The 25,301-nt window shown below is 39.8% G+C and overlaps 1 protein-coding gene across 1 annotated transcript in view; it reads left to right on the top strand.

Moving 5' to 3' along the window:
- KDM7A (lysine demethylase 7A) overlaps nucleotides 1-25,301 on the top strand; it is a 78,015-nt gene that overhangs the window by 35,630 nt on the left and 17,084 nt on the right. Inside the window, exons 3-10 of the mRNA XM_061414878.1 lie at nucleotides 5,763-5,880; nucleotides 11,415-11,575; nucleotides 13,419-13,560; nucleotides 13,849-14,035; nucleotides 15,014-15,176; nucleotides 19,368-19,455; nucleotides 20,660-20,766; nucleotides 22,004-22,095. Of these exons, the coding sequence (XP_061270862.1) occupies nucleotides 5,763-5,880; nucleotides 11,415-11,575; nucleotides 13,419-13,560; nucleotides 13,849-14,035; nucleotides 15,014-15,176; nucleotides 19,368-19,455; nucleotides 20,660-20,766; nucleotides 22,004-22,095 (1,058 nt within the window). The remainder of the gene's footprint in view (nucleotides 1-5,762; nucleotides 5,881-11,414; nucleotides 11,576-13,418; nucleotides 13,561-13,848; nucleotides 14,036-15,013; nucleotides 15,177-19,367; nucleotides 19,456-20,659; nucleotides 20,767-22,003; nucleotides 22,096-25,301) is intronic.

Here is a 25,301-nt window from a genome sequence, read left to right as displayed (position 1 = left end):
CTTATTTAACAAGTCAAAGCATTAAGTGAAAAAAAACTGTTGTTCTTTATTGCCACTGCAAAGCTCCACACTCAAAATACATATTTTTCAAAGCTTTCAACTTGAGAAGTGAAATACAGTAAAATTTTTCTGATTCTGGCTGTTTTTATCTCTCAATGTTTTTTTATAAAGGATTGTAACTAGACTTACTGTGGTGATCATTCTGAAATGTGTAGAAATACTGAATCACTATGTTGTGTGCTAGAAACTAACACAGTGTTGTTGGCCATTTATGTTTCAAAGACAGAGGCTCATAAAAAAGGAGAACAGATTTGTGGTTGCCAGAGGCGGGGGTGGGGGTGGGGGGCAGGACTGGATGAAGGTGATCAGAAAGTACAAACTCGCAGCTCTGAGATGAGTAAGTCCTGGGGCGGTACAACATGTAAATGTGATTCAGCACCGCTGTATGTCCTTTGTGAAAGTTGTTAAGAAAGCGGATCCTAAGAGTTCTCATTATGGGAAAAAAATTTTTTTTCTATTTTGTTTATTTTATGTCTACATGAGATGATGGATAGTCATTAAACTTACTGTGGTCATCATGAAACGATGTATGTCAGTCAGACCATTATGTTGTATAACTTAAACTTATTCATTGCTGTATGTCAGTTATATCCCAATAAAACTGAAAGAAGAAGAAAAAATCAGTACTATTTGGGACAGTGTATAGGATAAGACTTTAATGCACATGTGCAGTACACTTGGAGGAAAAAATTAGTGCACTGACATGCTAAGGTATTACTTCTGTTGTCCAAATTAGGTCCTGTTGTTGAGTATGGCCTAGAGTCCTGTCCCACTGTCCTCTGTGATGGAAGCAACCTTCCCACAGTCCCTGTCCTGTCCCGAGGACAGAGGCCAGACCAAATCTCTGTCCGCACTGTCCTTTCTGAGGGTTGAGGGCATGGGCAGGGAAGCCACATGTCTTCTGGAGTGCATCAGCAACACATAGGAAAGGAGACGGTGGTTGCTCAGCCACTTAGTCGTGTCTGGCTCTTTGCGACCCCATGCACCGTTGCACGCCAGATTTCCTGTCCTTCACTATCTTGTGGAGCTTGCTCAAACTCATGTCCATTGAGTCAATGATGCCTTCCAACCATCTCATCCTCTGTCGTCCCCTTTGTTGTTAGCCTCTTACAAATGCTTCAGAATATATGGGAATATTAGTTATCGTACAAATGTGAGAGTAGAGAAGCCTTTTTAAAAAAGCTTTGGAATATATTGTAACTATTTCTTCTCTTAAAAATTTAGACTGCATATTAGCATTTTTGTGTTCCTAAAACTAAAGGGGAAAACTGTAGACGTAATCATTTTAGAACTAACTTTTCCCGAACATACCTTGTACACACTTGGGTCAGACGTGGGTAACATAGACAGTCTCTTTTTTTGAATTCAGTTTTTCCATAGTACTTTTTAAAAATAGAAATTGTGTTCTCTGGTTATGGGCAAGTGATTTTTCAGAAGCAACTTAGTAGCAACTGACTGCTTATCTGTTTTGTTAGAAATATTAATACTTTACCTATTTTCTAAGAGATTTAGCAATTTAAGCTATATAAATGTATTGAAATTTTTTTTTTTTTGTAAAATACAGATTATCCTTTTTGTTAGTTCTGCAGTATAAAATTTGAGGTTAGCAAATTGGTTGAATTATTACATATATAATTGACTAATTTATTGTCACAAATTAAAAAAAGATAGTTACTTATCTGTTTGGCTGCATCGGGTCTTAGTTGCAGCCTGCATGCTCTCTTTGTGGCGCGTAGGCTCGGTAATTGCAGCGCAGGCTCTCTACGTGGGCTTGGTTGCCCCGCACATGTGGGATCTTGTTTCCCCAACCAGGGATCGCAGCCATGTTCCCAGTAATGGAAGGCAGATTCTTAACCACTGGACCTCCAGGGAAGTCCATAAATTTTTATAAAGTTTCATATTTTGTGTAGTGCTGAAGTATGTATTATATGACTTGAAGTAATTATTGACCAAGTGTAATTCTTGGAGGAAATAAATAATACTGGCTTGTTATATCAAGAAGAGAAACAGAACTGAAATGTAAGTTGCAACTTAGAATTTAAGTAAATAACCCTCAAATGAAACAATTTGAATTTAATTTCTATGAAATGTTATATGGGTTACTATGAATCAGAATAATGAGTATTTAAAACACTGCTCCATGTAATGCACTCTTATTTTCTTTTTTCCTGTGTGATTTAATTTTTTTAAAAGCTTGTCATGCTCACTAAATTGACTTCACAATCTGTAATGGATCATGAAGCTACACTTTGAATAACAGTGCTTCAAAGGGGAGCTCATTGACTATTACCTGCCCCTTCATATTCTTCTCATCCTTGAATAACATAAGATCAGGCATGGATTGTCTTCAGGGCAATAAGTCCAACTCTGAGTAGCCATGAGGACAATGCAGATCCAGCAATCTGTTTTTATCCCGTTTTAAGGTCCCACCGTCCCGCCCTTCACCTCACACCTAGTTTGGGTAATCCCTTTTGGACATTTTCTGTCTTGCTCTTAAGCCTCTCTTACTTGCTACCAAAGATTTCCTGTTTCTTTCAGAGTTTCTCAGGAATCCTTACTACAGATTCCATTCAGACAGTAAAATATTCATTAATATGGTGAATTTAGACTTTACCTTCTTAATGGGAATTAAGAACTCTGTTCGAGGCCCAGTCTCAAAAAACCCAGCCCAATACTTAAACACATATTCTCAGTGCTCCTCAGGCACATGCAATCCAAATGCAAAGTTTTCTCTCCTTTCCCTATGACCACTATTAAAATATTCTTTCGCTGGCCTCCTTCCTTTAAGAAATTCAGTCAGCTCTTGCAGTGACTGATTTGAAGTGTTGAGGATGTTGGTCCAACAGGACATTGTAGCCTTCTGTTAATATCCTGCAAGTCAACACATTTAAAAGGAAAGAAAAGTAATTGGCAGCTTATTGGTTGCCCCAGACACTGTGCTGAGAAGTACTGTTAATAGATTTATGTTATCTCCTTTGATATTTGTAACACCTTGATGTGAGAAAAATGATATTACTAGGTCTTTGATGTAGCTATTTGGCAGAGCTGGAGCTTGAATCCGGAGCTGTCCAATCCCAATCTGTTTTAATTTTAATCTGTTCTACCAAAATGAAAATTAAAACAATGTAACATCGTTATTAACTTTCAAATGGGCAGTTTGTTCTTTTTCTTTTTTCCCTTCCTCCCTCTTTCCAACTGTTGGCCAGGTTGCTTATATATATATTGGTGAGAATGGGTTACCTACCACTTTTCTGGAGGCAATTTTGTAGTATGTAGCCAGAAACAGATTTATGTATATAAATATTAATTTCATCTTTGTTTAAAGATGCATCTTCATTTACATCTTAAAATTCTAGGCAGCCTTTAAATTGTTTTTGAACATGTAATAAGGAGAAAATGTCCATGATAGTAAAGATAAGCATAAATATTATGATCCCAGCTGAAAATAAAATGGGGTTATATATCTATGTATATGTAAGCAAAAAGCCTGGAATGAAATTTGTTTGTTTTGTCTTTTGACTGTGTAGCGAGGCTTACGGTATCTTAGTTCCCCAACCAGGGACCGAATTAGGGCCCACAGCAGTGAAAGCACAGAGTCCTAACCACTGGATCGCCAGGGAATTCCCTAGAAGTGATTTTAAGTGAGGGGAAAAAAGAACACACACACACACACACACACACACACACACACACACGAAGGATGCCTTAATGGTCTTTTCTAGGAAGGTTGCTTAATGATTGTCAGTTTTTTTCCATGAGGTTTTTTTTTTTTTTTAAATGGGATTTACTGTCTTCCATTTGAGGATCTGACTGCCATAAATTACTTGGGAATCTTGTTTGAGACTTAGATATGAAGGAACCTGATTTCTACCCCTATTGATTATTTAAGTGTGGTTTGTCCTTATCTGTATGAGGATCCAGCGGTATTTTATTATTATGAGCTTTGTAAGGTGAAGGGTTTGAAATAACTTAAACTCATAGAGTTGTCACCCCTGCCAAGGTTTTATTATGAAAATGTTCAAATATCCAGGAAAAGTTGAAAGAATATTACCTCTAAACCCACCATCTAGATTCCACTATCAACATTTCCCATTACTTAGATCTGTCCATTAACTATCCCACTGTACACTGCCCGTCTTATTTTTTGATTCCATCTAAGTAAATTACAGACATCAGTACATTTCCTGGGCTTCCCTGGTGGCTCGGATGGTAAAGAATCCGCCTGCAATGAGGGAGACCTGGGTTTAATCCCTGGATTGGGAAGATCCCCTGGAGAAGGGAACCACTACCCACTCCAGTATTCTGACCTGGAGAATTCCATGGACCGTAGAGACCATGGGCTCTCAAAAGAGTCAGACATAACTGAACGACTTTCACTCACTCACATACATTTCCCAGAATTATGGAAGTTTTAGGCTTAAAAGTGATTTTCAAATAAAAAAAAAAAAAGATGTAAAACTGAAATCTTACCTTGATGCCACACAAAAGATGTGCAGGTGGCTCCACCCTGATGAAAAGAGGAATGAACGAGGTACAGAGCCCCTACCTCAGTCTCCTCCCCATCTTCCCTTTTATTAAGGGTTCTGCAGCACAGTCTGAAAAACAGAACATTTCCCCTTCATTTCCACATCGAGGGCACTGCACCCGGACATGTTGCAGAGTAAGTTGGGGCTTCCCAGGTGGCACTAGTGGTAAAGAACCTGCCTGCCAGCGCAGGGGATGCAGGTTCAGTCCCTGAGTCGGGAAAGTGCCCTAGCAGAGGATATGGCATCCCACTCCAGTGTTCCTGCCTGGAATGTTCCATGGACAGAGGAGCCTAGTGGGCTCCGGTTCATGGGATTGCAAAAGAATCAAACACAATTAAGTAACTGAGCATGCACACACATGTGCAGAGTAAGTTGTGACTAAACTAGGAGTCAAAGCCAAGTGTCCTGATTTTCGTTGCTGTGCCTACTCAAGTTTCAGCCTCCCAGAGTTGTAGACTTGCAGGATCTGAGCTTTAGAATGAACCCTCCGGGATTTATTCTGTCATCTCACTTGTCCTCCTTATATTATGATGCTGTTCCTGTGTCAGGGTAACCATGCTTATTTTGGGAATAAATCTTGACATAAAAGAGAAGTGACTGTGCTGTTAAAATAGATTTCTGATGTGAGATCAAAGGCCCTGTCCTGAGAGACTGATTTGGATGATCTATAAAAATCATGTTATGACCTAATGTTCTAGTGACAGTCAAGATTTTAAATAGTAGTGAGGTTTACAATATGTATAAATATGGGTATTATAAAAGGCTCAATCTGCTAATTTGAATTCCTTGATTTAATTTTAAAATAATTTTTGAAGTAGATTTAAGGGACTTCCTTGGTGGTCCACTGGTTAAGATTCCGAGGGTCCATTGCAGGGAGTGTGGGTTCGAATCCTGGTCGGAGAATTAATATACCGCATGCTATGAGGCGTGGCCAGAATAATAATAGTAGTAGTAGTAGTAGTAGTAGAAGGATTTTTTAAACCCCACAGTTCACTGCCTATAGTTGCAACATTGCATAAGGTAAATTTTAATTCTTCAGCCTTAGGAATACATTTTAAAATGTGAGTATTATTGTACTTCACAATTGTTTCTGATTATGTAGACTATAATGATACCAAGTATGTGGTACCACTAGTTACAGAGATGTTTTCTTCTTTTAATCTTCTCAAAATCTAGTGAAAAAGAGGAGGAACTGGCACAGGCATGACTACACAGAAATTGATGATGGTTCCAAACCAGTGCAGGCTGGAACTAGAACTTTTGTGAAGGAACTACGTTCTCGAGTCTTCCCAAGGTATGGAACCCTGTTATGACCAAAGAACGCTTAAGAATGTTACCTAATAAGGTGACATTATCTAAAGCAGCGTTTTCAAGCTTCAGGTTGCAAGCCATTACTGTTCTCAACCAAATTTTACTTTTCGAAAATAAAATAGAAAAGACAGTTTTGGTGCATTGCAAGTAATAGAGTGAATAAGCATAGCTTCGTGGCAGTTTTGTTACATGTATGTGTACTGGATTGCTGTGTACAGACGTGCTTCTTAACTGTAGGTCTCAGCCTGGGAAGCACATTGACCTGCGGCCCTGGGCCCCATGCTTGGCTCCCTGTGTTGCACGCCTGCTGCTCCTCCTTCTTCTTTGCCTCGCCTCCTCTTATTTTCACGCTGTTTTTCCCTTATGTTGTTTTCCGGTCTGTCTCCACCCTGCTTCTGCCAGAAGTCCTCACAGCCATTGCTCAGCCTCTGGTGGCAGCAAGACTAGGTTTTTTTTTTTTTTTTTTAAGATAATGTATTTGAGTTATGTGGCTCAAGAGAAGAGCATCAGAAGCGTTGTGCAGCATTTAACCATGCTAATTTAGATCATTTCCTACTCACTGCCTGACATCTATTTAAAGTGATAATGCTTAATAGGCTTTTTACACAGAATCACATCCAAGCTTGTTTAAAAAGGGGAAGTACAATTTAAATTTCAATCACAATATCACCTGTAGCCTATTATGGAATTATTTCAGATCCTGTAAGTGTAAAACCCTTTCTCTTTGTAATCTTGAGGATTCCTGGCCATTCCCCTTCCTTAAACAGAAGCATAAATGAAGCGGCTTCTGTTGGTTCCCACAGGTAACAGAGAGAGAAAAAAATATGAAACACAGTGATTTCCATGTGCTTTTTGTGATATTAAGGGCCCTGTTCTCAAATATTCTCTTTTATCAGTATCAAAGTCATTGGAGAAATGTCTATTTTCATTGATTGATTTGGAGCCCAAGTTTTCAGCCAGTGTCTCTCGGCTGGCTTCAGAGAGGCTTGTGAGTTCCTTAAAACTGTATAAACGATTTATTGTTGATGTGTGAATGTGAATTTTTCAGGGAGAGAGGGCATAGCTTTCACTGTTTTAAATAGGTTTGTAACCCAAAAGAGTAGTGTCAAAAGTCCTGGCCCAGTGATTCCTGTGGCTTCTCTGCCAAAGTGTTAAACACAACGAGTTAAATACAGATTATAGAGATGGTCACAAACGTCTACACTGTACTTATTATTAATTAAAGGTCTTGGTTTTATTTTGTTTAACTCCATAAACCTCCACAGGCAGAGTGACAATAATTAACTAAATCACACATATTCAATGGGATTAGCATAGAAATGTGTAAAATAAAGTGAATGGGTTATCTTCTCCACCCTTATTTTAAGACTTGAAGTTTTTTCGGATCCTTTTTTTATGTAAATGATAATTTTTAAAAACAATTGTGTGTACAGATGTGTGATGTATATACACTTCTAATTTTAAAAGATAAAATGGGGTTATGTTACACATATGTTGTGCAACTTGCTTTTTTTTACTGTTATATTTAATAGATACCCTTCCGTATATATACACAGGTTTATCTCACTCTTTAACTGCTGTGTAGTGTGCCATAGTTTGTGTGTGTGTGTGTGTCTGTACCATATATGTGTACCATAGTTTACTTAACTATCCCATGTGGTATAGTGTCCAGTTTTTTTCTCTTGTAAGTAATGATGTACCTATATTTTTAAGCACTTGCACCTATATATTTTTGATCACTTTGGAGGAGTAAAACACCAAACATTTAAGATGAGGGAGTACAAGAGATTTAAGATTTTCCCGTAGATTGGAGTTTAAGGAATTGTTAAATTCTCAGAGGCTGATAATTGTTAATTTCCTCTGAGAAATTGTTAATTTCTCAGAGTGCCGGGGTCCAGCCCCGGTGGATCCAGGGAATTCAAAGGGGAGACGGTGTCAGCGATCAGGAAACAATAGCTTGATTAAGTATTAATTAGAGATATAAAGAGTGGTTAAATAGGGATAGCTCAGCGAAGAAATTCAGTGGAGAAAAGAGGCTGAATAACTTGGTTTACGTGGAAAAGCAATAAAATTCCAAGACAAGGAATTTGCACCACCTACGTAGGCCGCAGGCGTCCTCCCGTTCTCCCAAAGGAGAGGAGACACTAAGGCCTCCCTGGTCAGATCTTAGAAGCCCAGGCAAAATTAGTAGGCTTCACGAGCCTCTATGCTCCAGACGGGAATTCAGCCAGAAGGTGAGAGAAAGAACGACATGAGGAGACCAGTCTTTCCAGGAACTGATCCGTTTCTTTATTTTCCAGGTCCGCTTTTATACTTTGAGTTATACATAGAGATAAGTGGAGAATACAAAGTCACGTGGGGTCAGCAGTCCTGACCCTTATTGAAACCATGCTTTTTGTCTGCATTCCTTCTGATATACAAAGTTCTCAGGTGATTCACATCATCTTCTGGCCAAGAGGCCTGCTAACATTTTATGACCCTTTCTGATGATGATTATGATTAGTCAACCAGAAAACTTATTTTCTCCAAAGGTGACTTTTCTTAAGTCAAGCACCACCTTCTGAAGGCACCAGATAATTTTGCATTCCTATAGGGCAAAGGTGCAGTGGGCTCTAATCAAGAAAAGAATTTACTTAGCCTAAGGTCCAACATGATTAATATCAAGGTTAATACTTATTTCTCTTGTATGTTAGTTATATTCATTAATGTGTATAAGGGGCAAGGGATATGAAGATGTAGCAGCAAATATTGGCTCAACAATGAAACCCTCCGCCAGTATAATTCCTAACTAGCCCATTAATACTATACTAATAATTTTCTAACTTCTCAAAAGAATCTGTTTTAGAAAGTTTAGAGCATCTCGTGCCTCTCACGGTTGGGAGGCTATGAACAATCACATGTTGCCGGACAGGCCTGTTAGGCAGGCTAGAGAACCTTCAGATGAGTTTGTAGGTTGAAACACTCTTGTGACGCCCAGGAATTTTTATTAACTGGAGCTCTAAGTTAACTCCTTCTCCAAGAGAGGTGGTGGGGGACAGCCCCCCATAAAGTCAGAGGTGTAGGTGAGAGCACAAAGCAGTAAAGTAGGCAGACTCTGGTTTTGGGGGTAGGTGCTCGAGAATTTCCAGGGGGATTCCTGAGGCTCGATCCCGCCTTTGCGTATGCCGAGCCTCCTTCCTCATGACCTTTGCCATGGGCAGAGTTCCTCACCCTGGCTCCCGGCATCAGAGGAAAATAAAAGGCAGTACAGAACTCAGTGAGTCAGGTAAAGAAGCTCTAAGCCTTCTAGTTACATGACTGTCCAAGAAAAGTCTGTCTGGATTTTTTTAAGGCCTTAAACTGACCTTCTGTTACTGAGAAGGTGGGATGATCTGAGCTCAGTAATTCAGAGACCTAGTTTCTCCTTTTATCTCCTTGACAGCTAGGCTACAGATGACATCAAGATAGCTAAGATCTGATTGTAAAAAAGGAAACTGTTGTGTTTAACCTATGATGCAAATGTTGCCCTTAACTTTCAATGAATAGCAGCTGCAATTCTGTGAGCATTTGAAATATAAAATTGAGACTATCTCCATTTTTAGAGATCTCTGATTTATGGTTAGGGAACAATCAAAAAACTGGAAAATTCTTAAAGAGATGGGAATACCAGACCGCCTCACCTGCCTCCTGAGAAATCTGTATGCAGGTCAAGAAGCAACTGTTAGAACCAGACATGGAAAAATGGACTGGTCCCAAATTGGGAAAGAAGTGCACCAAGGCATACTGTTGTCACCCTGCTTATTTAACTTCAGTGCAGAGTACATCATGCGAAATGCCGGGCTGGATGAAGCACAAGCTGGAATCAAGATTGCCAGGAGAAATTATCAATAACTTCACATATGCAGATGACAGCACCCTTATGGTAGAAAACGAAGAGGAACTAAAGGGCCTCTTGATGAAAGTGAAAGAGGAGAGTGAAAAAACTGGCTGAAAACTCAACATTCATAAACTAAGATCATGGCATCCAGTCCCATCACTTCATGGCATAGATGGGGAAACAATGGAAACTGTGAGAGACTTTATTATCTTGGGCTCCAAAATCACTGCAGATGGTGAAATTAAAAGACACTTGCTCCTTGGAAGAAAAACTATGACCAACCTAGACAGCATATTAAAAAGCAGACATTAGTTTGCTGACAAAGGTCCATCTAGTCAAAGCTATGGTTTTTCCAGTAGTCATGAATGGATGTGAGATCTGGACCACGAAGAAGGCTGAGTGCCAAAGAATTGATGCTTTTGAACTGTGGTGTTGGAGAAGACCCTTGAAAGTCCCTTGGACAGCATGGAGATCAAATCAGTCAATCCTAAAGGAGATCAATCCTGAATATTCATTGGAAGGACTGATGTTGAAGCTGAAGCTCCAATACTTTGGCTGCGTGATGTGAAGAACTGACTCACTGGAAAAGACCCTGATGCTGGGAAAGACTGAAGGCAGGAAGAGAAGGGGACGACAGAGGATGAGATGGTTGGATGGCATCACTGACTCAATGAATATGAGTTTGAGCAAGCTCCAGGAGTTGGTGATGGACAGGGAAGCCTGGCATGCTGCAGTTCATGGAAGAGCAAAGAGTTGGACACAACTGAGTGGCTGAACTGAACTAAACTGAGGGGACAGTGAAAAGGGACAGACAGACCACACTTGAGTGTAATGCCTAGAACAGGTTAGTCATTAAAGAATGCAGCCAGAAGTTCGGCAACCCGTTTTTAGTGGCTTAAGGTGACTAATGTATTAAAACTTATTAAATACTGAGGATAATGATCTTTTAAATCAGGAATTCTCAACTGGGGCATTTGGACGTTGTCTCATTGAGTAGGGACTATGGATGCTAGTCATCCTCCAGTCTGCAGGAAAACACAAATTGTTCTGTGTCCCAGGAGACTTTATGATGTCTAATAAATATTTGTGTAGAATTTTATAGCCAGATAAAATATGATCTGTTTTTACTTATCCTAACCAGCTCTTATTGTATTGTACCCCCTCACTTTTGCTCTTCTGGTTTTCTGTGAAGCATGTGTTGAGTTACTTCTAATCTTGTTACTGCTTTTAAATCCAACCATTCATTACGACTAATTGTAGGCATCCCGTTATTCTGTTAGGGAAGCCTGGCATGCTGCAGTCCATGGGGTAGCAAAGAGTAGGACATGACTGAGTGACTGAACTGGACTGTTATTCTGTTATCTTTTCTAGTGTTGTTTACCTGAATATTTACATGTTGAAATCTGTATTTTGCTGTAATTTGCTTTTTCTCTTGTTATAGTTAAGGCATTTTACATAATTTACATATATTTTTCCAATTATCTGTAGGATACTAAAAGGAGCTTTATAAAACATTAGTTATTAAAAGGAAAATTAGGTATGAGATAGGTTGAGAACCACTGATACAGGTAATAATAGAGCATTGAATTAATCCATTACCAGATTTTTTTTTAGCTGAACTTATCAGCAAAGATGACATTTTACTCTTATGTTTTCTTTAGTGCCGATGAAATCATTGTAAAGATGCATGGCAGCCAGCTGACACAAAGATACCTGGAGAAACACGGATTTGAAGTCCCTATAATGGTCCCCAAATTAGATGATCTAGGACTCAGGCTCCCTCCACCAACTTTTTCTGTTACGGATGTGGAACGTTATGTAGGTACGAACTTGATTCCTTTAATTGCTTGGGAAAACACGGTAAAAAATAAAGTTGATATTATCCTAAAATACTAAAAATTGAATGAAGAGATGCTAGTTTAGTTCAGTTTCTGGTTCAGGAAAAGTGAAATGCCATGTCATATACATTGAAAACTTTTTTCTCAGTAGACCTACTTTCAGAAAGACAGAAGGAAGCATTCTGTACAGCCTCATCCTGTTGCTTTGTTTGTTTTTTGCCATCAAATTTCCTGATACTTTCTAGGAAAAATTATTACAGAGAGGTAGCTACAGATATGAAAAAGAAGTCTTTGGGAAACTGGGTGAGTTCTAGACCTTGGTAGCAGCATTCAGGTGCAAGATTTCTGGATCCTGCTTTAGTAACCTCCTGCTGCCTAGAAAAGAGAAGCTTATTTTCAAACCTAGTTCTACTTTAATGACTTGATGATACTGCCATTTAATGATGTCTGGACTTAATGTTCTATATTGAGTCCCAGAAAGGTATAAGAAACAAGGCAGAAGACCCTTCAACTGTTGCATTATTGTTGACATTTTCAGGCACTTCTTTCATTCTCATAAGGGTATTGAGAGAGAAAGCTGACTCTTATGTAGATCTCTTTCCTTGTCAGCAAAGCAGATAAAGATTATTTGAAGGTTAGATCTCAAGTCTATCTTGACACAAACTATCTATTCTTTATGTTATCTTCTGAGCCTGAAATAATCTGAGAATTTGTCCCTTTATCGATCCATTGGTTGACACTGCCGGTTGTTTCACCGAGAAAATCCAGTTAAATTGCCTCACTTCACATTCAGCTTAGTTTTGAACTATTTGATTAATTAGAAGATGAGGCTGAGGTTTCACGTAAACCTGTTTGTATAGATAACATTGTAAAATAAATGGCTAGTGTAATAAAAGTGTAGGTAAAATGTTCACACTACTTGATAGCTACTTTTTTAATACTGCAAAATGCTTCAGTTAACAATTGTTTTGCCTCCTAAATATAGTCTATTTGACCTTCTTAGCTTGTTTAAAGTTACATTCAGGTAAGAAACTGGCACTTATTTGTTTCCTGTTTCAGATTAAGTATTGCTGTATTTTGAATTTCACCTTATCCTGTAAGACATTGTAAAACTAACTGGTTTTTAGGGTGATTCAGTGTTGTGCATGCAGTACCTCATGGTTTTATAGGAAAATTGTAAATTAATCCCAATTCAAAACTCATTTCACAGACAATAATATGCACTGATTTTTGCTTCATTTTTTTCTTGAAACAGAATATTAGGAGAGAAGACACTACCAGGCAAGCAGAAATTGTTTGTCCTGGTTAATTTGTCACTAATTCCTCAATGACTGATTGGTTTCTTAAAATGATGGACTCAGAATCTTAAGTGTTAAAGGAGTAAAAGAGAAAAGTCTGTGTCCACATTTTGTGTAGAATTATTAATTATAATTTTGATGACCAGGAATTAACAGCCAGAACATGTGGCACAGTTTTTACCTACCAGTGTAATATGCATTTTTGTCATAAGCTGCACAAGAAATCATTGTTGTATGGAAAGCTTTGTAAACACATAAATTTTTACACTCAGTGTTAATTATGCAGCTCTGTCTTAATTGCTTTATTCTTTCAAAAATTGTTCCTTTGTTCAGAAGTTCCAGTTGGACTTAAAAAGTAAGGATATAGGAAAAAAGTAAGGATATAGGAAGAGTCTTTGTCTAGGCTATATAGTTCTTACAGATGGCTTAATTATCATGTGCAGAATATGGTCTTTAAAATATTTTTGTTTAGGGCATCTATTGATGAAACTCTTAAGCACAATAATAAGGCTATAATTTTTCTCTGCAGGTGGTGACAAAGTGATAGATGTCATTGATGTGGCGAGGCAGGCAGACAGCAAAATGACACTTCACAATTATGTGAAATACTTCACGAATCCCAACAGACCAAAAGTGTTAAATGTGATCAGCCTTGAATTTTCAGATACAAAGTGAGTAGTTCTGGGTGTTTTTATTTAACCTTGTGAGTGTTAGCTAAATGTAGTTAAATGATGACTTTATTTTGGTAAGAAACAGAACTGTGACTCCTAAAGGTCCAGAGACACAGCTGTGTTGCTGCACATTTCGCTTTGGTATGCTCAAACTCGAAGTACTCTTGTTAGCCTCGAGTGCCAATTAATTTCTGGGTTGGGGTTGAGATGGGAGATGCAGTTTTAAGAAGTTTTAATTTGCATGATGTGGGTGTGTGTGTTTGTGTGTGTCTGTTTTTTTCTTTAAAGGATGTCTGAATTGGTGGAGGTTCCTGATATAGCCAGAAAACTTTCCTGGGTGGAAAATTATTGGCCAGATGATTCAGTCTTTCCCAAGCCATTTGTTCAGAAATACTGCTTAATGGGAGTTCAAGACAGCTACACAGATTTCCACATTGATTTTGGTGGGACTTCAGTTTGGTACCATGTCCTCTGGGTAAGCTTGGCGTATTTCTTTGTTCACTGAACCGCAAAAACATATAGGCTTCTTCCCTCTAGTCAACTACCAGTCAATCCGTGAGTCAGATACCTGAGAAGGAGCAAAATTATAGTAATAATTGCTTCTGATCTTAAGGTCAGGCTAAAGACAGCTAGTTGGATAAGTCAGGAATGCCCATAAAATAACAAATTCTCCTTGAGAGCGTATATTCACCTTGTTTTATCTAGAAGTGTGCTATTCCATACAATAGCCATTTAGCACATGGGGCTAAATTTAAATAATGAAACATAATGTAAAATTCAGTTCATCATTTGTACTAACCACATTTCAAGTGCTCAGTAGCCACTTAGGGCTTTACATCTACTGTATCGGGTAGCACAGATAGGAAACATTTCCATCGTCACAGAAAGTTCTTTTGGACACTGTTGCTCTAGAACCAGATCTTCGTCTAAACCACGTGCCTGTGCATCAGCAACGCTTTGGACTCTGTTTGATGCTGTGCCTCGAGCTCCTCTTCCTTTGCTTCACGAGAAAGCAGAGGGTCAATTCACTTATGAAAGTCTGTTCATAAGTCTTTAAAAACAGCTGTAGTGTTATAGGTCTTAGGAGAAAGGGCAGAGTTTGCAGAGATGACTCTCTGTAACCTGGGGCCCGTTAACATGTATTTACTTCTACACCTTGAACATGAGATCAGTAGGATGCTGGTGATTCTTACCCTCCTCTCCTGTAACTGTTTCTCCATCACAACTGTACTGACCCCTTGTCGTATTGGGAGGGGGAGCATTAGTACCTGTGGAGGTGCTTATTAAAGGCAGTAGCTATTGATCAGGCATGTGAAATATGTCTTTCTGAGCCTAAGAAATCTGATAATTATCTAATTTAATTTAGAACATTGTATTGGGAAATTGCATCAATATAGGCCACCCTGAGAATGGCATTTCCTTTTTCAAAAATAGTGTGATTACTTCCTCCTAGGGCGAGAAGGTTTTTTATTTGATAAAGCCAACAGATGACAATTTGGCCCTCTATGAATCTTGGAGTTCATCTGTGACCCAGAGTGAAGTGTTCTTTGGAGATAAGGTGGATAAATGCTACAAATGTGTGGTAAAGCAGGGACATACCTTATTTGTTCCTACAGGTAAGGTTTTAATCCCATCCCCGCTCCCCATAGCGATTGCTCATCACAGAGTCAGCTTTTGATTGGAACCTCTGAGTTTAACATGTTTGGAAAGTAGCTTTGCATAGCCTGAGAGATGATTCTTGTGTTGAACTTTTCACATCTTTGTCCCTTAGAGGGTTTCTCTTGTGGTTCGACTTGTTTTGGCATTGTGTTTTATGTCATTTGCCTTCATTTTTATTTTGAAAAATTTACATACCTTAATACACACCCTTTGCTTCTGCTAAGCTGCTTCAGTCGTGTCCGACTCTGTGCGACCCCATAGACGGCAGCCCACCAGGCCCCACCGTCCCTGGGATTCTCTAGGCAAGAACACTGGAGTGGGTTGCCATTTCCTTCTCCAATGCATGAAAGTGAAAAGTGAAAGTGAAGTTGCTCAGTCACGTCCGACTCTTAGCAACCCCATGGACCGAAGCCTACCAGGCTCCTCCGTCCATGGGATTTTCCAGGCAAAAGTACTGGAGTGGGGTGCCATTGCCTTCTCCCCTTTAAAAGTGTACAATTCAGTGCTTTTTAGTACATTAACAGAACTGTGCAACCTTCTCCCTATCTAATTCCAGAACATTTCATCACCTCAAAAAGAAACCCTGTGCCAGTTAGCAGCCACTCCCCATTTCCCCTCCTCAGCCCCTAGTAACCTCTGATTTTCTTTTGTCTCTGGATTTGTCTGTTTTGGACCTTTCATATGTAATAGGTGACCTTTTGTATCCAGCTGCTTTTAGTTAGCATCGTGTTTACTAGACTTATCCATGTTGTATCTCTTATCAGTGTTTCATTGCTTTTTGTGGCCAAATAATATTCCACTGCATGGATGTTTCACATTTTGTTTATTCCCTCATCAGTTGATGGACATTTGGGTTGGTTCCACTTTTTTGGCTGTTACGAATAGTGCTGCTCTGAACATTTGTGTGATAGTTTTTGTGTGGAGGTTTGTTTTCATTTCCCTTGGGTTTATACCTAGTAGTGGAATTGCTGGGTCATATGGTTTAATGATGTTTAACTTTTTGAGGAACTGCCAAACTGTTCTCCTAATGGCTGTACCATTTTACGTTCCTGCCAACAATGTACAGTTACTTCAATTTCTCTACATCTTCACCACCACTGTGTTTATCTTTATTTTTGACATTCTAGTAGGTGTGAAGTACTAGTATCTCATTGTGGTTTTAATTTGTGTTTCCTTAATGAGTAACGATGCTAAGCATTTTTCATATTGGCAATTTGTATGTCTTCTTTGGAGAAATGTCTGTTAAAGCCTTTGCCCATTTTTAAGTTGGGCTGTCTTTTTATTGTTGAGTTGTAGGAATTCTTTATATATTCTGAATAGACCCTTTTCAGATATATGACTTGCAATGTTTTCTCACATTTTGTGGGTTGCCTTTTCACTTTCTTGATAATATCCTTTGCACAAAATTTTAAAACTTTGATGAAATTCCCTTCAGTTTTTAACTGGTCAGCTCTACGCTGATGTTGAAGGCCAAGTCTGCTGTAGGAATCCGGGCTGCTGTCCTGGGATAATTAGGAGGCAAATGAGTATGTTCTGAGGGAGCCTAGGAAGGGATTGAGTCTCAGCCTTAGTTACAGCCTCAAGTACAGGCATCAGGCATATCATTTTGAGAGGTGGCTGAGGCAGGGCATGGGTTCTGCAGGCCAGTGGCTCTGAGAGTTGTGTTCTTCTGATTTGGGTGACCTTAATGGCTGCAGAGTTTGCAAGCATCTGTTACAGGCCCTGCTTTCTTACTTTGGCTCTGGAGTATATAATAAGTATGTGTTGAATAAATGAATGAGTAAATGCCTAGAACTACCAGAATTTATAAAATCTAGATACCTATCAGTATTTTCACTGTGAATGGGCCAAGCCCCTCCCTTAAGGACCCCCAAAGCTCCCTTTTGTAGTAAATATTTTGTTATATCTGTTTTAAAATCTTAAATTCAAATTTATCATCAGTATAACCTCCAACACCAATAATTCCCTCCCCCCAATTGATGTAATAACCTAATTAGATTATAAAGAAATTAGAAGTAATTTATAGTAAAATACTATTTTGCAATGTCCCTGCTCAGGCACAGCAGCATTGGAAGCAGGATGATGCACAGGCCAGCTAAGCAGTACAGGTGTGTGACGGGTAGCTCAGAGTCTATAGCATTGGTGTGGATTAATGGTTCTCAAACTCCACACACCCTCAGAGTCACCTGGAGGGCTTATTAAAACACAGCGTGTGTGCGTGCTCAGTCCTGTCCAACTGTTTGTGACCGTGTGGACCATAGCCCACTGGGCTCCTTTGACCATGGGATTCTCCAGGCAAGAATACTGGAGTGGGTTACCAGGCCCTCCTCCAGGGGATCTTCCTCACCCTGGGATCAAACCCGCATCTCTTGCATCTCCTGCATTGGGAGGTGGGTTCTTTACCACTAGTGCCGCCTGGGAAGCCCAGAACAGAGAGCACTGGGCCTTAACCCAGTGGTTCTGATTCAGCAGCTCTGGGGTGGGCCTGAAAATTTACATTTCTAATAAGTTCGCAGCTGAGGCTGATGCTGCTGGTCTGGGAACCACATTTGAAGAACCATTGCTATAGATAGTGTGGTTTCTTTTCCCCCCAAAATATTTGGCAGCTGATAAATTTTCTTCAGTGTACAAGCTACCTAGTTGTGTTCCTAGAAAATCGTGCCAAAACCTTGCAAAAGACGCTGTTTCTTATTAATGGAGCCGTCGTTTCTGGGCTCAGTCAGTGACGGATTCTGTACCTGTCTGAATGCCCAGCAGATATTTGAAAGTCTTGGCTAATGCAGGACAGTTTCTTGCTGTGTGGCACTGTCCTGCCTGTTGGGCCCTGGCTCCCGCTCACAAGATGACAGTGGTGCTTCCCGATCCTTGTGACAGCCCCACCCACTCCGCCCTGAAGTCTCCAAACCACGCTCTACTGGCAGCGCTTCCTCCACTGAGAACCACTGATCTACACAATTTGAAGCCGACACAGACTTCAAATTTGTGATTTCAGGGTCAAGCTCAAGACTTTGTGCCTTTGAGCACACAAATGACCACCACTTGAAATCCAGTCTTCTTGGCCTTTTTTAGATAACTTTATCACAGAACAATGATGAATCAAATTATGAAAAGTATAAAGAAAATGGAATCCGTCTATTTTAACAGTCAATTTTTCCATGCAAATGTATGTGGATATATTTGTTTACATTTGTATAACGTCTTTATGTTTGGTCTACAAGACCTTTCTTTCAAAAGTTAGACATCGTCTCTTAGAAGTGAGCCTCACTTTGGAGACACATTGGCTTATGAGAAGATAACATTCTGATTGCCAACATTTATATTTGTGGGGCCATAACCCTGCCTGATAAAATACGGGGGATCTACCTTTTCTTTCTTAGAGGCAGGTCCTGGCTGGAGTCTCATTGATCCTCCTCTGCTTGGTCCCTGCTGCTGCTGCTAAGTCGCTTCAGTCGTGTCCGACTCTGTGTGACCCCATAGACGGCAGCACACCAGGCTCCCCCATCCCTGGGATTCTCTAGGCAAGAATACTGGAGTGGGTTGCCATTTCCTTCTCCAATGCATGAAAGTGAAAAGTCAAAGTGAAGTTGCTCAGTCGTGTCCGACTCTTAGCGACCCCATGGACTGCAGCCTACCAGGCTCCTCTGTCCATGGGATTTTCCAGGCAAAAGTACTGGAGTGGGGTGCCATTGCCTTCTCCACTGCTTGGTCCCTACCGGCACTCATTTCAGGATGACACTAAGAAGGCCAGGGGCTCAGCCAGTTCCAGTTATTCATTTAATGAAAACGTGCTTGCCTCACTCTAACCAGATTTGACTTGTCTCAGTAAAATCTTTAACATAAAGTTAGATTGTTTTTAAGCTAAAAAATGAAAACAGTAACAACTACCAAAACCTCCTTCTGTCCTGCACCATAATTTTGTCTAGTTGGGTCAATGCGTTAATCTGAAACACAGCACAGAGGCTGGCATAGAATAGGCATTTAATAAATACTTGAATCATTGCATCTTTAGAGCATAATAGACATTAGCTTCTCTGGCACTGAAATATGAGGTAAACTGATTTTTTGTGTGTTTCTTAAAACAGGTAGATATCACATTTGTGTTGTTTACATATTGAAAAGTCACTGACATGTCCTTTTAACCGTTTCAGGGTGGATTCATGCTGTGCTCACTTCTCAGGACTGTATGGCTTTTGGGGGGAACTTTCTGCACAACCTTAACATTGGCATGCAGCTCAGGTTTGTGTTACCAGCACTTGAAGGATCTTTTTGTCCTTTCTTGAATAGGACTTAAAAGTTAAAAATAAATAATTTCAGCAACATATTTGATTGTGATCTCATTAAGATAGGCCCTGAGAAATTATTAGAAACTTTTAAAAAAAACATTGTCTTAAAATTTTGACAGGAGGACACCTTGATGAATCTAAAACAAAAAGAATCACTTATTCAAGTTGAGACTAAATATCTTCCCACATTTCGGAATTTTGTAGAGATGGATAGGCTCTCCTTTGGCTCTTTTTACCGTGAGAGAATTGAACTAAATCAGGTCAGACTCAGGTGTAACATATGGGGCTGGGACAGAACAATTCGAAGTTAGGAAACACCTGTTTTAATTTTGCTGTGGTAAAGGATTACCAACTATTTCCTCTTCTGCATGATAATCTGACTTTTGGGCAAAAACTTCCCCTGGTAGCCTAATAAGAGAAGAATGTTATTAGGCAACATCGCTTATGCTAAAATGATTCCTCATTGATAAACTGCACAAGGACTGGGAGAATTGGAAATCCCTGGTAGGGAGCCATGTCTTTTGACTTTCCTGACTTATAACTTGGCATGCCCATGGAGAACCCTGGAAGCCATGCATCAATGGAGTTATTACAAGAGATGGGGCACGAAGCTTTAAGCCAAAGTCCCACACTTGCCAAGTGAATCTTATTTATACCTGAGCTGTCCCTGGGGAAAGACGGCTCCTGGCTGTATGGACTGCTGCAAGGACTCTTGCAGAAAACTCACCGTATGGTTTCTGCCTTCTTACCTTGACCCCTCCCAAGTTTGGTCCTGAGCTGGAATGCTTAGAAGGACCTAAAGAAAACTCTGCGAGTGGATGTTGGAGTGCTGTCTAACGCAGGGAGCTGGTTTCTAGACACGTTGTATTTATTACAGTGGAACCCTTGTAAAATTCCTTCTGTTAAAACTAGGCTACAGATCCCTAGGGGTGATCTTTTTGAAGCCCCGTGTAAATTCTTCAGTATACTGTCGGATCTGATAAGGGCAGGCCTGAGTCAGATCACGACTCAGTCCTACCCACGTGTGTGGTGTTGAGCAGTGTGTAGGACCCCCTTGGTCTTCTGTGTCACGGGCTGCCTTATTTCAGTTAAGTTGGTTGCCTCCATTTAACTTTGGAAATGCTAATGTTGAATTTCTTCAACTTTTATTTATTTAGGTGTTACGAGATGGAAAAAAGACTTAAAACACCAGATCTTTTCAAATTCCCTTTCTTTGAAGCCATATGTTGGTTTGTAGCCAAAAACTTGCTGGAAACCCTAAAAGGTAATAATCTGAGCACTGTGTTGTTTCACGTGATGCCTGATATTTGTAAATTCACTTAAAGTCACTGATAGAGAGGTCCTTTTAAAAATATAATGGCTATTGTCCCTATGTTGTTTTTTAAATGCATGATTTCCCCCTGTTCAGAATCTTTTTAACAAATAAGGAGATCTCTAGTCCATAGTCATAAAAACACATGAACTGCTGCATTGGAACCACACAGGTAATACTGAAAAGTGTTCTTTTCTCCTGGGACTCTAGTCACCTGCACAGATTATCAGGCATGTAAAAGTGCCTGCCTAGCAAAAAACGCAGCTGAAGTAACTGTTGTTACTTAATGTTTGTCCCCAAGCATTTGCTTTGAAAAAATTCGAGGGAACACTTCTCTTGTCCCGAGAGTCAGGTGCTGCCTGTGCTGTTACTGTTGTGACCATTGTGTGGCCAGCATAAGGCACCTGGTAGCGCAAACCGGCTAGTGTCAGGCTGTGATCTGTGGCTGAAGAAAAATGGTTTTGGGTGGTGGGTGGGTGGGGAAATATCCCTTTAAACACGAAAGCTACGTTTTTATGTGCTTTTCAGATTTTAGTGTTTTAGTATTGGTTTAATGATTTTTGAGCAGTCGAGTTGGAGACTCAGTGTCTCTTCTAACTTTTATCTAGTTTTGCTTTACACTTGTGCCCGTGAGAATACAGTTGATCTAGTTTCTGTGTTGTCTTACATTTCTAGTCAGTTTGCAAATAGTGCTACTATTATAATTAACTTCCAGAAGAAGAGATATAAACAGATTAAACAGCAAAGTTTATTCTAAACATTGGGGGTTTTCTCATTTAGAAGTTGCACAAGAAGAAAAGGTACAATGAAAAGAAGCAAATCAATGACTCTTTTCCCAGGATAGCATGCACAGAATTAAATGATAGAACTCATGCATGGTTTCTTTCCTTAAAAGGGGTGAGGGGGGCTCACTTTCTTTGGAAGGAGCAAGCAGTAGGAACCCCATCCCACACCTGTAGCGCTGTGTGGAGGCGGGTGTGTTGAGAGAGGTGCTGCTGTGTAAGATGGAGGTAGTAGTGTTTAGTGTAGTTCTGTCTCTTTTTCTTTCTCATCTTGTCAATTGATTGTTTCTTATTTCACTTTTTTCCTTTCTATTAACTTGTTTGACATTTGGTGGTTACTCAAAACCGGAAGTTAATCACTTTGCCACAGAGCCTAACTCCTTTCCCCCTTAACTTCATTCCCACAGAACTGAGAGAAGATGGTTTCCAGCCTCAGACTTACCTAGTCCAGGGAGTGAAAGCGCTGCATACTGCTTTAAAATTATGGATGAAAAAAGAAGTAAGTAGTTGTCTTTGGTGAAATAACTTAATTTTTATATGGCAAGGTCAGGAAAGTGAAAAGTGTGAAATTGTTAGTCTCTCAGTCGTGTCCATGACTCTTTGCAACCCCATGGACTGTAGCCCCTCCAGGCTTCTCTATCCATGGAATCCTCCAGGCAAGAATACCGGAGTGGGTAGCCATTCCCTTCTCCAGGGGATCTTCCCAACGCAGGGATTGAACCTGGGTCTCCTGTGCTGCAGGCAAATTCTTTATCATCTGAGCCCTCAGGGAAACTGTTAATTTTTATATGGCAAGGTCAGGAAAACAGAGACCTTATGCTGTTTTGTCAATGAGTGGGAGTGGTAGAAGGAATAGGAATCATGCTTTAACTGAGAAGTACAACCTGTGTTTTATTAGTATATACAGATGTGCTGGTTTTTGTTTATATTTTTGAGAATGAAGTACCTAGGTATTTCTTTAATCTTGAAAAGAAAGTAAATTTGAGGCTATCTGGGATATTGACTAAGAAATTAACATGTAGATATAGAATAATATATAACTTTGTGCTCACATAGTGTGCTAACCACTGTGTTTAGTCTTTATATCCATAAATGCATTTCCTAACTCATTTACTCTTCAGAGCAACTAAATGAGTTTGTGGTGCTGTTGTTGTCCCCATTTTAAATATGGAGAAGTTGAGGTTCAGAGTATAAGCGCTTGCCCAAGACAACTGGTGGAGCTAAGATGAAGCTCGGTCTGTGTTTGCAAAGCCTATGCTGTTATCCCTCTGCTGGTCTTATGTAAGAACAAAGGAAAAGAGAGGTCCGGGTTCAAGCAGGAGCTTTCCATTTCCCTGAACCGTGGTCTAGTTTGCATTCGAGTCCTACCACCTCTAAGAGGTCATCTCAGATCTTTCCATTTGGAATTCACAGGTCCTTTCCTTATACGTCCATAGCATCTCTTGTGCCAGTGGACTTAAAAGCAATGTCCAAAAATAATGTGTCCATTTCCTATTGTCTACATTTATGAGCTCTTAAAAAACAGGGACTTTCTCATCTTTATTTCCTTCCTGGAACTTTACACACAATAATAAGTGATAAATATTTTATCTGATGAAAATACATTTCCATACTAATTTCTCAACTGTCCACTTGAAATAAAAATCCTGCTCTTAAAAGATACTTTCTGTGTGCTTGTGCTCAGTTGTGCCTGACTGGTTGTGGCCCCATGGATTGTAGCCCACCAGGCTCCTCTGTCCATGGAATATTCCAGGCAGGAATACTAGACTGGGTTGCCATTTCCTACTCCAGGGGATCTTCCTGACCCAGGGATTAAACCTGCAGCACCTGCATTGACTGGCGGATTCTTTACCACTGAGCCATCTCAAAGATACTGGGAAAGTGCTGGTCTGTCAGTCGAGTCCGACTCTGCAACCCCATGGACTGTAGCCTGCCAGGCTCCTCTGTCCATGGGATTGTCCAGGCAACCGTACTGGAGAAGGTTGCCATTCCCTTCTCTGGGAGATCTTCCCCATCCAGGGATCGAACCTGGTCTCCTGCATTGCCTGAAGATTCTTTACCCTCTGAGGATAATAGATTACCCTCCCAATAATTTTATGCTTCCTTTCATTTTTTCTTTTAATCGTTGTATACCCATTAGAGCAGGGACGCTGTGGAAGCATATAGGAAAATAAAATCAGCGTCAGAGACATCATCATCTAATTGACAAGTAAAGGCAAAAACGGATTACAAAAGTATATCATATATAACAGGATAAAAACAAAGAGTATCTTGCAAAAACTGTGTAATTGCTTTCCTTCTGAAAGCTTTAGCTGAGTTGTTCTCAAGCTTGTGAGTTTATCAAAATTGCCTTTAGAGATTTTTAGAAATAACTTTTTTCCCCTAGAGATTTTAGTATAATAGATCTGTAGTAGGCTGTCAACCTCTAAACTCGTGGGTGATCTTGATACACAGTGAGGACAGAGGAGCCTGGCATGCTGCAGTCCATGGGGTTGAAAAGAGTCGGACACGACTGAGCAACTGAACAACAACAAAATTTGTCAATAATAGATACTGTTAATTCATTACATCTAAAGTACACTTTGAGAGGCAGCTTATTAGCCTAGTGGTTCAGGGTGTGGACTCCAGAGTCAGAGGCTTGGATTCAAGTCTTAGCCGTGCTGCTAATAAAGCGCCAACCTGTGCGTCTGTTCCCTCGACTGTACAATCAGAGTCCTAGTAGAATCTCTGTCGAGTGTTGTTGAAATGATTTATGAGTTAACATTTGTAAAGTACTCAACTGTATCTTGCCTGGCACATTTGCTGTTGTTCAGTCGCTCAGTTATTTTTTTGTTGTTGTTATTTAATTTGTTGTTGCTCAGCCTGGCACATAGTTTGCACTTAGTGTTACTGTTACTATTGGTTTGTTTTAACAAATTATGCTAAAACCAGGGAGAGGATATAAAGCAGGAGTAGCAATTAGTATGTTAAGGGCATCTAAAAGGTCAAATGTTCTTAGATTTGTTGTTGTTTAGTCACTAAGTTTGTTCAGTGCAACCTCGTGGACTGTAGCCCACCAGGCTCCTCTGTCCATGGGATTTCCCAGGCAAGAACACTGGAGTGGGTTGCCATTGCCTTCTCCAGGGGATCTTCCCGACCCAAGGATTGAACCCGCATCTCCTGCGTTGCAGGTGCATTCTTTACCACTGAGCCACCTGGGAAGCCTGTTCTTAGATAAACAGATTAATGTTTGGAATTAGACATAATAAACAATGATAGCAGTTTGCATTTCAGTAGATATAGTAACTCGCCAATTCCTCTTTCCTATTGATGGAATCTTTTTCCTATTTTACTTTTGAAAAGCAAAAAAATAAAAGACTTTATGAATTAGACGTAGCATGAGAAGCTAGGATTATTTTAGTGCCTGTGTTTCCCCTTACAAATCCTTTTGTATTATGAACTAAATTTAAGGCTTAATTAGTTTCTTTACTAATTATAGTAGTATTTAGAATTACAGAAGGCTTTGAGGTGTAGAGTCCATATTGAACAGAATTCACAGTAAGAGAAGTCCATGTTTAACTCAAAGTAAAAGGATTTCATAAGTTAATAAGGATCTCCTTAGAAGATACGAAACCAGCTCCATGAGTTCTGAGACCTGGCTTGTTGGTATTTGACTTTGTTTATAAAACCTAGAGAACCTAAAAATTGATTAGTTTTTACATCTTA

Source organism: Bos javanicus, chromosome 4 (genome assembly GCF_032452875.1).
Source record: "Bos javanicus breed banteng chromosome 4, ARS-OSU_banteng_1.0, whole genome shotgun sequence".
NCBI lineage: Eukaryota > Metazoa > Chordata > Mammalia > Artiodactyla > Bovidae > Bos > Bos javanicus.
The sequence above is the reverse complement of the archived record's forward strand: the minus strand, read 5'-3'. Positions and strand labels throughout refer to the sequence as shown.